At 39.7% G+C, this 12,113-nt stretch overlaps 1 protein-coding gene and 1 long non-coding RNA gene across 6 annotated transcripts; one reads left to right on the forward strand and one right to left on the reverse strand.

Moving 5' to 3' along the window:
* Window positions 1–599: 599 nt before the first annotated feature.
* Window positions 600–11,739, reverse strand: LOC124349128 (apoptosis-inducing factor 1, mitochondrial-like). 2 transcript variants are annotated; one of them, XR_006920099.1, is made up of 13 exons: window positions 11,622–11,739; window positions 10,739–10,960; window positions 10,020–10,182; window positions 9,927–9,958; window positions 9,705–9,849; window positions 9,267–9,494; window positions 9,058–9,192; window positions 8,899–8,993; window positions 8,676–8,828; window positions 8,537–8,597; window positions 7,956–8,470; window positions 7,806–7,893; window positions 600–614 (listed from the first exon to the last, which is right to left on the reverse strand). XR_006920099.1 is itself a non-coding variant. In XM_046799644.1 (6 exons), the coding sequence occupies exons 2-5, from the start codon at window positions 5,474–5,476 to the stop codon at window positions 4,722–4,724; spliced, it is 357 nt and encodes a 118-aa protein (XP_046655600.1). In that variant the 5' UTR covers window positions 5,477–5,594; window positions 5,656–6,117; the 3' UTR covers window positions 3,542–4,527; window positions 4,595–4,721. The 2 variants fall into 2 exon arrangements, 1 of the variants encoding a protein (XP_046655600.1); XM_046799644.1 differs by lacking the exons at window positions 600–614; window positions 7,806–7,893; window positions 7,956–8,470; ... (8 more) ...; window positions 10,739–10,960; window positions 11,622–11,739 and adding exons at window positions 3,542–4,527; window positions 4,595–4,728; window positions 4,812–4,873; ... (1 more) ...; window positions 5,432–5,594; window positions 5,656–6,117.
* Window positions 1,014–3,112, forward strand: LOC124349172. 4 transcript variants are annotated; one of them, XR_006920178.1, is made up of 6 exons: window positions 1,014–1,105; window positions 1,194–1,439; window positions 1,499–1,602; window positions 1,667–1,892; window positions 2,718–2,830; window positions 2,916–3,112. It is a non-coding gene; the product is annotated as an uncharacterized LOC124349172 (long non-coding RNA). The 4 variants fall into 4 exon arrangements; XR_006920177.1 differs by having other exon boundaries at window positions 1,021–1,105; window positions 1,173–1,439; XR_006920179.1 differs by having other exon boundaries at window positions 1,027–1,105; window positions 1,242–1,439.
* Window positions 11,740–12,113: the final 374 nt, after the last annotated feature.

Here is a 12,113-nt window from a genome sequence, read left to right on the forward strand (position 1 = left end):
GCCTACAGTGTGGTTTCGTTCAACCGTAAGTTTCCTTTTTCAAAAAAAGGCTTTCGTCACTGAAGGTTACCGTACCGTTTGTGTACGGGTTTTTAGTTTTTCCCAGAAGTATTTCCACTGGTATGGTATGTATTACTTGTGATTATCTCACTAGACGGTTATATAGTTTTTTTATTTTAAGACAATCAAGAGAAAACTAAGAAAAAACATGATCATTGTTTGTGTTCCCCAGCATGAATCATACAGTTTAGAATCAGGTAATTTTTGGTGGTGTCGTGTGTATTGTGAAATTCCTGTCATCATCGTCGTCACGAGTGAAGTCAAAGAAAAGGGGAAAATGCAAAATCGGCAGTTACCGACGAAACCTCCCTCACAAACGGCCTAAATCGGTAAGGTTAGTGCTCGGTTTCACGTTGAGTGCCCGAGACCTCCTCTCTTGCTTCTCTTGCCTCTTGGGTTGTCTGTCCGGCTGGACCCTAGGATACGGATGCAACATTAGCCGGGCCATCCAACGACCCAATGGCCGCCGATGTCAGTCTAATACAACGCAGTTTCTTTATTGGAATTGTTACTTGTACGTTTCTTTTTTCTAAACGCTAGTTTGCTTTTTTAATCTACTAAATCACGGAGATGACAAATATTTTGGTTTATCTTGATGTCTTTCTTATTATCTTTCTTCCCTCCCACTCTAGTTATCCGTGGATGCTAAGGGCTGTCACTAGGTGGCTAAATATTTCAGTGTGTTTAGGGATTGAACTATTCTGCCCTAGTGTGTAGAGGGATGAAGGGGGGGGGTCGTTACAGCTTACAGGAGTTACAGCACCATGGTTACAGTTTTGTGCATAGCCTACTTCCTTCATGAAGGAGGAATGGAGGAGGAGCTGGTCGGGCAAATTTTTGAGGCGATGATGATATCTGCCTCAGGGGAAGGATTCGTTCCTTTTTCTACCACCAGAGGCGGAAGAGTAGCGAAGTCTGTGAAAATCTGGGCTTTCGCTGGTTGCTATCGTTACGGGTTGACGCAGTCTAGCAGATAAAAAGTCCGTAACGGTGGCAACCAAAATAAAGCCTAGATTGATGAAGCTGAGGAGAGACAACAAAACAGGTGATGATACTCAATTATTATGAATGTTATTATTTATTATGAACATTTCCATTATTATTTCTTAAAGTTTCCTTTGCTACTTAATTAGATTAAAATGTAAGAATTTATGAATTTACTGAACTCAACCCTTTTAAAGTCATTTCAACAAGTTGACTTAGCGCTCAGTCACTTTCCATCCAATAGACCCATCATGCTGTCAAAAGTCTAAAACCCAAGTTTGAAGCACACATATTGTGGAATACAAATGTGTGGATACAAGGCATTTCCCCACCACACCAACCACACCACGCCAAATGCCTTACTAAATTCATCACCATTCACCCATATCATAAAGGTAAGCATCAGTATCATCTATCACCACGATACTGCAATACTTCATGACACTTTCTTCAGCATCAGGAAATTTACCTCAACCCAAGGAGTAACACTGTTGGTTGCTGTGATTTCCATTTTTACGGTTTTTTATCATGAAAATTTCAGTGTGCTTGTTAGTATAGGTGAAGATTGAAATGCTTTATTATCTGTTATATTTTCATTAATGCAATACATTTTGTTTTACAGAGCACGTAATAGATCCTTAAGCCAATGCTGACCTTTGTCCATGAAGGAAGAGGGACATCCAGCAACGTTCTACTCCATCCTTATATCTTCCCGACGTACGCTCATCTAGCTTCTCTGCTTTTGCTGCTAAAACTTGTCTTACTTCACCGACGAGTTGGAACACTTCAGTGGTAGCTACCCTTTGCTGTTACACACTTGCAGTTAGTCACCACAGGATTATGCCCAGGTACCCGACAAATGACTAACTTTCGTAGATTATCTACCAATAATCTAGTTGCGTTAAACTCTGTGTCTGTGTAATAATTCCAAAATCAGACCCTTCTTGCGCGCAAACAAAGTTTTACTTGGACGTTTCTTTTTTGTAACGCTAGATGGCTTTTTGAAAATTTGCAACTGTCAAAACAGTCAGTTTCAGTTACTCTGCACATCTTTTTAAACATTTATTGGCAGTTATTTTGTTGAAATATTTAGTGATAACTAACGATTACTATTCCAGCAACAAAGCTCACTTGTTAAATTTTCGATAATTGCTTTTTTTTCTACTTCCGGTTTACTCATTTCAGTCAGTAGTTTAGTGAATATTCATCTGACGCACAAAAAAACCACATATTCGTGATCCTCGTCAAATTTTTGGTAAAGTTCATGTTTTGTTTTTTACGTACGCGTACTTCCGGTTTTGAGAATTTTCCTGAACTATATAGTTCAGGAAAATTCTCGATTTTGACCAAATTTTGGATTTCGTTTAAATCACACCAAATCGACCCCAAATTTCATGGAGATCACGGTTATGTGGTTTAATTTGACGACAGCTCAATGGTTGAGGCGCTGTGGTTACTTCCGGTTTACTTCCGGAATTTTTTTTAAAGACTAGCAAGTGAGCTATGTTATGTGTTCAGTTCTCAATATTGTTAGGTAGATTTTGAGCAATTTAAAGCTAGCCTTTAAAGTTTTGAGCAAAACAACCAGATCAATGAACTTGTATGTATTATGTGATTATTATGTAACTTTTATTGGCATGTCACTTAATAAGAATTCTTTTGTATTTATCCAGATAACGCAGAGGAGACGTCGAGAAGATGGATTTTCTCATCTTTAAAAATCGTCACAAGTCCGTCGGATTGCCTCTTCTTCTGGTGCGAACGAAACTCGGTGGAGTGAATGGATGTAAGTTCATCATTTACAAGTTACTCACATTTAGGTTGCGTGTATTTTATTTTAATACTATCCAATTTTTAAAAATCTGATTTAGAATGCGCCAACAAAATACTTCTGGCAATGGAAAGGGGCCATCACTGGAAAACGGAAAGTGACAATCGCCACCGTCACCGAGACTCGTCATCAACGTGGATCATCAGTATTGTTGGAATTATTGTGTTTGTGTTAGTGTTAGTTAACCCGTTGTCTGCCACGCCTTTGTTCTCCCAGCACGGGCTGCGTGCGCTGTTCGGCCTCGTGGTTTTCATGCCGCGGGGTCGGAAAGTCGCACCAGTCCAAAATTTGCCGCAAGGCGCCTGTTATCAGGCAATGCACCAAAGTTCCCCCTTGTCGATGCGGTGATGGATTCGTCTGTCACCGTGTCAGCCCGGACTTGTCAGCAATGGCAAGTCCCACTCTGGTCATGGATCCTTCAGACGTGGCACGTAGAGTAGTAAAGAACAACCTACGGGTTGTATGGCGTGGCAGCCAACGGGTTAACTTAAGTGTATGTATGTTTATATGTGTCTGTAAAATGTGAGGTGGAATTGTGGGTGGAGGTGGGACAATAAAGCAATTCCCTTAAAACTTTCTTACAACTTATTTTTCATCTACAAATCGCATAGAAATATGACAATGTTAAAAGGCTTTGAGTTGTTAAGAAAAGTCTTACAAGATGACTACCCGCATTAAAAAATTTATTTTCTCAATGAAGAACAACAATAACAATGACTAGTAACTTCATATGACGTACATATCTGAACACCATTAAAAAAAATTGCAATTTCAGCTAATATTTAGGAGCCTCCCTTTAGACAAATGAAGAAGCGTAGGTCGTGGCGTAACATTCAGGTGCCTTAGTGGTTTGGTAACTCGGGGCAGAGTAATACTTTGGAACTTCAGTGTAGTAGCGGGGGGCAGCGTTAGTTGTAGTGTAATACTCAGTGGCCTTGGTGGTGTAATAAACCGGAGCCTCTGTTTGGTATTGGTTGCAGCAGAGTAACACTTTGGTTTCTCGGTGTAGTAAACTTTGACAGCATACGCGGTTGCGTAATAATCGGCCTTTTCGGTGTAGTACTTGGGGACTTCGGTGTAGTAGCTAGGAGTAGCGTAGGTTTTGGTGTAGTAAACTTGAGTCATAGACTCATAGTATTTCGGTTCAACGTAGTACGAAGGAGCAGCCGCTGTGTTGTAAGAATTTGCTGCGTACCTCTTCAGTTGTAATTGCGTAGCTCGGGGCAGAGTCTTATTTGTGCGCTTCGGTGTAGTACTCTTGGTTGACGTAATAAGCTGGAACTTCGGTGTAGTAGCTGAGCACAGAGTAGTACTCAAGGCCTAGGTGAAGTAGGCTGGGGCAGCATACGTAGTCGTGTAGCACTCCAATACCTGGGCGGTGTAGTACTTGGAAACCACGTTATGGTATTTGACCTCCTTATTGATGTAACTCGGGCAGAATTAAACTTCAGGGCTTCGGTGTAGTAGCTTGGAGCATCATAAGGTGTGGTGTAACACTGATGCCTTGACGGTCTAGGAACTGGTCGTTGCGTATGTTGTTATTGTGTAGTAAGGCGGCGGCGTTGCGGTTCGGTATCCACCATACCCAGGAAACATGCCTACACCAGGTCAACCCAGTCATCAACGGTACAACAGCACGACACTGTAGTTAACTAAGCGGTAAATAATTGGAACATTAATATTAAATAACTGGCAAACTCCATGTAACAGAATATTTACCGGATTGCGTACTAATAATACGACGAAGAATGCACTTGGTGACAGTGCACTGCAGTTGTTCATCCATGTTTCGTTGCCAGTATTTTTCTCTCTAGACAATCGCCCTTATACAGCAGCATGGTGGTGATCAGAGCCTGGCACAGCAGTCAATGTTGGTTAATTTTTAATCACAAGTATTACAATTAATATGGAATGAAAAAAGTTCAAAGATTCTTACCAATCGGACGTTCGATCGTGCTTCAAGCTCAGCATTGACTCGATAACCACCAAAATTGGAATATATTTCCAAATCAGAAGCGACAGCCAAATCCGTGTTTGCGTTCAAACCGGCAGCAGCGACAATACGGTCAGTTTTAGTAAGATGGAATAATTTTTAGATTTAATAAAAATTGCCAAGACATGTATTGGAAATAAATGATTACCTTTTGACCATCGTTTAAGGTCAATGTCGCATTGACCTTAATTAAATTGTTGTCTTCCAAAATTACACCCTCTACATTAGCTTTGGGCAACACATTAACGTCTGCCGCTTCCACCTTCTCGGAAGTCCATTGGCTCAAATAGTTAGGGAGGACTTGGCCATCACTGTTGCGGAACAGCGTCACTTGCTCGTGGACATCTTTAGGGACACCGATCAAGGATTGGCAGAGATTTTCGTTTACCACCTAGCAAGAAAATGAAAGAAATTTTTTAAGTGATTTGAACCACAGAAATAAATGGCTTATGGCTAGCAGCCTTAGCAGGGAGATTATCAAAGTTATTCGACATTCCATAAAGGTGAAAGGTGTAATCATTGAGACTTTTAAAAACGAATTTCGTTGAGCATAAAATGTTTACCTGTGGCAATAAGACACTTGTCGTAGGTGATGGTACGGCCACCATGAAGTTCGGCCTTCCAACCAAAAATGTCAAGTTTAACGACGCGTTGGCAACGTACGACTGCAACGCCGCCGCTATATTTAAGGGATTGCAATAGAATTCGTCTGATTCGAAAAAGAGACTAGAAAGAAAAACGTGTCACTAGTACATGTTCGAAAAAATTACAAGAATAAAGAGCTCACCCTCGCTCTTTACCGTTCCACTATTTGAAACGAAGTTTGTTCGAAACTTTGGGGCTACCGTGTTGGGTGGCGGAGATGCTCACTCGACTGATTTCCATCGTACTTGGGCGCCACTGTGTTCGACCGCTTTGGTGGTGTAATAAGCTGGAGCCTCGGTGTCGTAGGTTGGGGCAGCATATATAGTCGTGTGGTAGTCCGGTGCCTTAGTGCTGTAGTACTTTGGAACCTTGGTGTAGTACTTAGGACAGCATACGTAGTTGTGTAGTCTGAGGTGCCTTGGTGGTGTAGTACTTAGGAGCCTGGGAGGTGTGCACATGCGATTTGGTAGTGTAGCTCGGGGAAGAATAAAACTTCTGGCCTTCGGTGTAGTAGCTCGGAGCAGCATGAGCTGTGGTGTAACTGTAAACCTAACTGTGCAACCTCGGTGTAGTAACTGGTCGTTGCGTAAGTTGTTGGTATCTGCCATACCCAGGGGCATCAGCACACCAGTGGTCCACCCAGATATCGACGAAACAACCAATAGCTGCACGACGCCATAGTTAACTAGACAATATTCCATAGGTCATATGATCAAATAGAAAAAAATATAAATTGATACAGAATTCCACGTAAAAATACAGAATATTTACCCGTGATTGCGACCTGGTAATACGACGAAGAATGCAGCTGTTGCCGGGTCGGAGATGCTCACTTGATTGACTTCTGTCACCTTTACTCTTTCCTTTTATGCAGTTTTCTCTCGTAGTCGACATCAACGATACAACACTCGGCAGCGAGACAACGCCATAATTAACTATACAATACACAATTTGAACATTATTAACTAGTCATGTCAACAACTGAAACCAAGATAGAAATGATTTACGACTAGAAATAAAAATGAACATTAACGTTTTAACCCATGATTGCGAACTGATATTACGACGAAGAATGGAGTTGTTGACGTGTCAGAGATGCTCACTCGACTGGTTTCAATCGCCTTTTCTCTCTCGTTTTATACGATTTTTTTCTCACCTCACCTCCTAAGCCTTGCGGCTATTGGACCTTTTTGATAATGAAGCAACACGTGTCGTTCTCACCCAACCTCTACACCACTGCATGACACGTTTTACGTAATGATCTCCATGACCTTCGAGCGTCAAGGCCATAGAAACTGGCCTTTTTCTTTTTGCAGGTCGACGTTGCTGGGGATGGGTCTACAAAACCCATCAAAATAAATATCAAATCATAAATGATAATGGCTTAAACTTTAGTCACTTTAAAAATGCCACATTTGACATTTGAGTCATTAGACTCGTTTCTATGGTGAATGAATAAATTTTCCATTTCGAACCGTTTGAAGGGCAGTCGGCTTTTTAAAAAATATTCTGCTACAAACTTATCTAAGTTTCAAACACATAATCCTTGCACCCGCGGTCGGAGAAGAAAATCTAAAAAAAAAGATAACAAAAGGTAAATTATAAATATAAAAAAAGCTTCTCATAAAACGGTTGAATAAAATTAATAAAATAAGAAACTAGACGCAATTGCTAAAGCTCGATAAACTGTCAGAGTTCGTCCGCTAATTTCACAACGTATAACTCAAAAATGAACTTAAATGATCTTAAGTAACCATCCAGGAGAAGCGGGGGGGGGGGGGGGGTCGTATTTTCACAACTGTTTTAGGAGTATCTAAAACGCAAATCAAATGATTGAATGACAATACCAGAATCTAGGGCTATGGATTTTGTAACCGCAAATCAACAATGACATCCTACTAGCAGCTATTTAACATTAATGAATAACATTTAAAGGCGCTATCACCCTGTCTTTTACATTGACATGTCTACCATCTTGAATAGTAGATGACCGCCGGAAGCTATCGCGTGTCGTTTGATGCTGCATGAACAAAAGGGAACAAATTCACCCTGTTGCATGACCAACGCGTTTCTGCCACAATTAAGTATGCGCAAGTAAAACAATGTTTTCAAACTCGCTTTGTTTTCGTTGCTAAGCAGTAAAATGTGTTGAAATTCGGTTTTGCTCTTCACACCGAATGTAGACGGAAAGGACTCGGCTCGGATATATAAAGGATAAAAGGATCGTTGGCTGTAAACAAATTCACATTATTTTCTGCGAAAGCAAAAGCTTCATGTCGTATCTAGCATTACCTTTTTTAATATTTTTCATTTGGTTTAGCGTTTCGTTCAGTGACTCCTTGTCACCAAAACCCCTCAATGGGCAACACCTCCGCGTCATCTGGGTAATATAAACAATTTAATTTGTAGCTTAAGCAATTTGACTAACGTGTAATTACGTACCCTCGTTTAAGTGCCTCGATGGAGTGGAAACCCTAAAGGATTGTCCGGGCCACTCAAAGGAGGCGTTGTTCTAGATTTAAATTCTTATTTAAACAGACCGTCCGGTTCAAACTGCAGCCAGTCAAGCAGGTGAAGACACTGCCCGACTGACTCGACCAGGGAGATTACCCGGCCATGAATTTAAAATGTTGAAAAATAAAAATTAATCTGATGCACAAAAATATCTTTCACCAGTATAGGCTGCAACAAGCCAATTGGTCAGCAACATAACTGCATTTGAAAAAAACCTATAACCAAAATGTCATCATCGATATCGTCGGCGTTGCTTGAATCTTCATAGTCGTCGTCCTCCTGATATTGTCGCATTTTAATTTTCTGCCGGGTGACAGCAACAGCCGTTGCCCGAGTTCTTTTGGTTCCTCTACCAGATGAGGACGAAGCAACTCCACTAGTGGAGGTTTTAGGCTCGACTGATTGGTTGGATTTCGCCGAACTTCCAGAGGTCGTGGCAACTTCTGATTCATTTACAAGAAAAGTTTTAATTCAGTTGACAGAAAAATTGAAAAACCATAGCTTCTTACCTTCTTTGGAAACAAATTCGCTTTCCGATAATGAGTCCTCATAATTGCCTTTCCCTTTAAGCTGAGATTCATCATGAAATAAAGGAACATCAAGGCCGTCAGGATATTCCTCGGTTAATTATAATTTGACAACGACTACTTGCTCAACTCCAATAACTCGTCGGGGACTGTTTTTCGTTCGAGTACGTTCTTCTATGGGTAAACCGAGTTCTAAATTGGTTAATATGCACTCGAAGTCGGTATTATCATAGAATTCTTGAGTGGGGATGTCGAATCCACTTCCATCTTTCGGCTAGATAAGAAAAAAGCCATAAGTAATAAAATCTCAAACATAAGTCATGCATATTTCATTACGGTTTCACCTGCGACAGTATTTTTCGTTTTCCTATTGGGATTTTTTGGGTTTACCTTAGAAAGTCAGCGAATTCGAAATTACCTCGCGAATGTTTCGCGTTACCTGCAATAGAGGAAAAAAGCGAATTCAATGTGCAGAGTTCGTTATGAATTGTTTTGAGGTTTACTTGGCATATGTAGAAGCCTCCAGAGACGACATTTTGGGACAATCTATAGCAGTTTCAGACCACATGCAACTGCCATGTAGAAATGTATGCTATTTACCAGTAAATTCATCACATAAATAATTTATAGTTAGTTACCTTAAAGAACGCAAGCAGAAAATATCAAAATAACATTAATATGACGAAATATGTCAGGAAAGAAAGTAGCCTACCCCGTGATAACTAACGTGATGTTCTCCAACCGCGTCGTCACTACTCTACAGTCTCTTAACGAAGACACCCGCGCCGTCTAGTGGACACTGGACAGCTTAAAATTACCAAAGGCCATGGTCATCCAGCGTTAGAAAAAAGAAGCGTTCAAGTAACATGTCAGCTAAAAAAGGGATGTTTGCGAATTTTTTTTCATTTTTTCATTTAAAAAAATAAAAATAGCATATGATCTACAAAAAAAAAAAAAAAATTACATTATATTAATTGAACAAATAGCCTTTTCAATAAGGTTTCAAAGTTCAAATTTAAATACATTGTCCGTGCTTAAACAGCATTTCACACTTGGTCTCTGAATTTCGAATTCAAACCAAGTCAACACTCACATGAAACACATGAACAGTTAAACACATGAACCCGAATGAAATTTAGGTATTTTTTACCCGGAGGTCTTCTTCGCCTTGGTCCGATGCCGTGGTCCTCTTGGTTTTGTCGACTTGGCAGTACAGGTCGTCCGACAACTTAGGAACTTCGGATTGAAAAAATGAAAACTATCCAACGCCATTTTCCGACATCAATTGGGACCATCTGCAACAATATGTTTTGATGATTAATATTGTAATAATTATCTTTGGATGTATTGTTGATTAATAATTTTAATTTACCTTTTGTTTGTATTCTTTCTACTTGAGTATACCTAAATAATTAGGTTGAAATAAATAAATACATAATATGACTTATGAGAGAAGAACAAATACCGCTATCACGGGAGCAAAACCGAAGGCTGTCTTATTCAGTTTATACCCATTATTTCACCTTTGGAGTAGTAACTCTTTGGGATTCAGAGGGAGGTGAGACAAGGATGTGAGACAATCGACAACTAAAACTTCACTGGTGGAAACGAAAACTCGTTCAGTAACCCTTCGGAAAATTCAAATAAAAAAAAAAATGTTAAGTGACACCCAAAAGTAATAAAAACTATGGAAACATTTAAAAGAAACAGTTACACAGTTACTGACTTTGAAAGCTAAAATAAATTGAAAGACCAGACAGTGAACGCTGGTACAAGCGCTGGTAAGGCAGAAAATGATCATTTTAACTTAATTAGCGAATAATCTCCGAAAACATCCTTGAGACGAAACCACTAACTGCAATAAAGCATTACACAACAAAATTCAGACTTCTAAGCCTAAGCACCAGTGCGCGACGATCAATAAAAAATGAATCGGAAAAGGAAGACTAACGTTCAACTTTTGGGATCATTCATTAGATCACTGCCTTTGGAAAGGTCAGTATGGCGGATTCAGAATTAACAGAGACCATTCCGATGCAAACATAAATGAAAAATAAGTAAGTTAGCTATAAAGCAAGAGCTTTAGCTTTAGCTAAAGAAGAACTTTCGACCTACTCGGCAAAACTCTCTATTCTGAAAAATGAATATTCTTTGGATATAGTTTGACTTTCGAAACAGGTGTACCTTCAGCAACAGGACAGGAATTGGAGAGAGCTGGCGACAGGCAGATTTCGGAATCAATATAATCAACTTCACCAGGTATGATGCGTCTTCAACAGAAGATGAGATTCAGCGATATTCAATATTCAGCTTTTGTTGAGTCTGTAGGGGTACGATACACCTTTTATCGCAGCGTGCTGTTAAAATTTACGATGCTGGAAGCTCCTGGTTCCTGGTCATGTCATTCTGCGCAAAACCATAAAGAAAACTGTGAAAGTTTCTAGGATAACATCATGAATATCTTTAAAAAATAGGAAAATATATCACTATTCTATTGGTTCCCATTAATGGAAATAAATGTTAGCATATGCATACAAATTTAAAATTGATATATCTTGCATAAAAATTACAAGATCACATGAGATTACTTAATCAAATGGAAATACCATTAGCCACTATTATTCAGACTAAATGGTAGGCCTACATTGGTACAATATCAGTCAACATGATTGGAAGGTCTTCAGTAGAATTATGTAAATCACTTACATCGTCCCAATTGGGAAACCTTTTCTTCATTTCCCAACATTCGTATAGACAGATGAGTCATGCTTCATTCATTCAAGCTGAAGTAATATGAAATCCCAACAACATGAATGTAGTCATCCTACTGGTTTTCCAAAACATGCACATAAATTATGCATGCATGTAGACATTTCTTTTGACAAGACATGCTCAGCAGCCTCTTTCTTTAGAATTAAACCCTAAAGAAAGGAGGTATTTTTCGAAATGACCCCCCATTAAACCCATTAGGAAACTCTAATTCATAGCATTTGTTATTAGGCAAGATTTGTCTCGTTTTGGAAAGGAATTGGCACGAGACTGTTTCGAGAATAAAGTTGAGTATTACCTTCATCAGCAAAACCGAGAAATTCCTTATCTGTTTCTGTGGCGAATAAATGTGTTTTCGATGACAAGTGAAAAGTGAACCCAACTGTTAACAATAACAAGAGCCAAATAGCAATGGCAACAGTTTTAATCATAAAGTCAATATTACGACCGCTAGATGTGAGCATCGAAGCGTGAGCAATTCTTTTTTTGTTTCGGCGTGTCTGTCGTGAATTCGATCGAAACCTCCCACTTCCGGCCCCGAAGCGGGGAGTTAAAAGTGGGTGGTGGAGGGGTACCACACACACACACACTGATACTTGTGTGTGTGCACAGTGCTATTACATACGAGAATCCTCGACAGGTGGTGAGGGTCCTTGGAAAAACATTTATCCTCTTTTTGTTTTCTTTCATCTCCATTCAGCCATCAAACATGACCGCCCCCCCCCTCCCTGTTACATGATCTCGGGATAATGTTTTCGGGTTCTCCAAACAAATAACAACATAATTAAAA

The sequence above is a fragment of the Daphnia pulicaria genome, chromosome 7 (assembly GCF_021234035.1).
Source record: "Daphnia pulicaria isolate SC F1-1A chromosome 7, SC_F0-13Bv2, whole genome shotgun sequence".
Lineage (NCBI taxonomy): Eukaryota > Metazoa > Arthropoda > Branchiopoda > Diplostraca > Daphniidae > Daphnia > Daphnia pulicaria.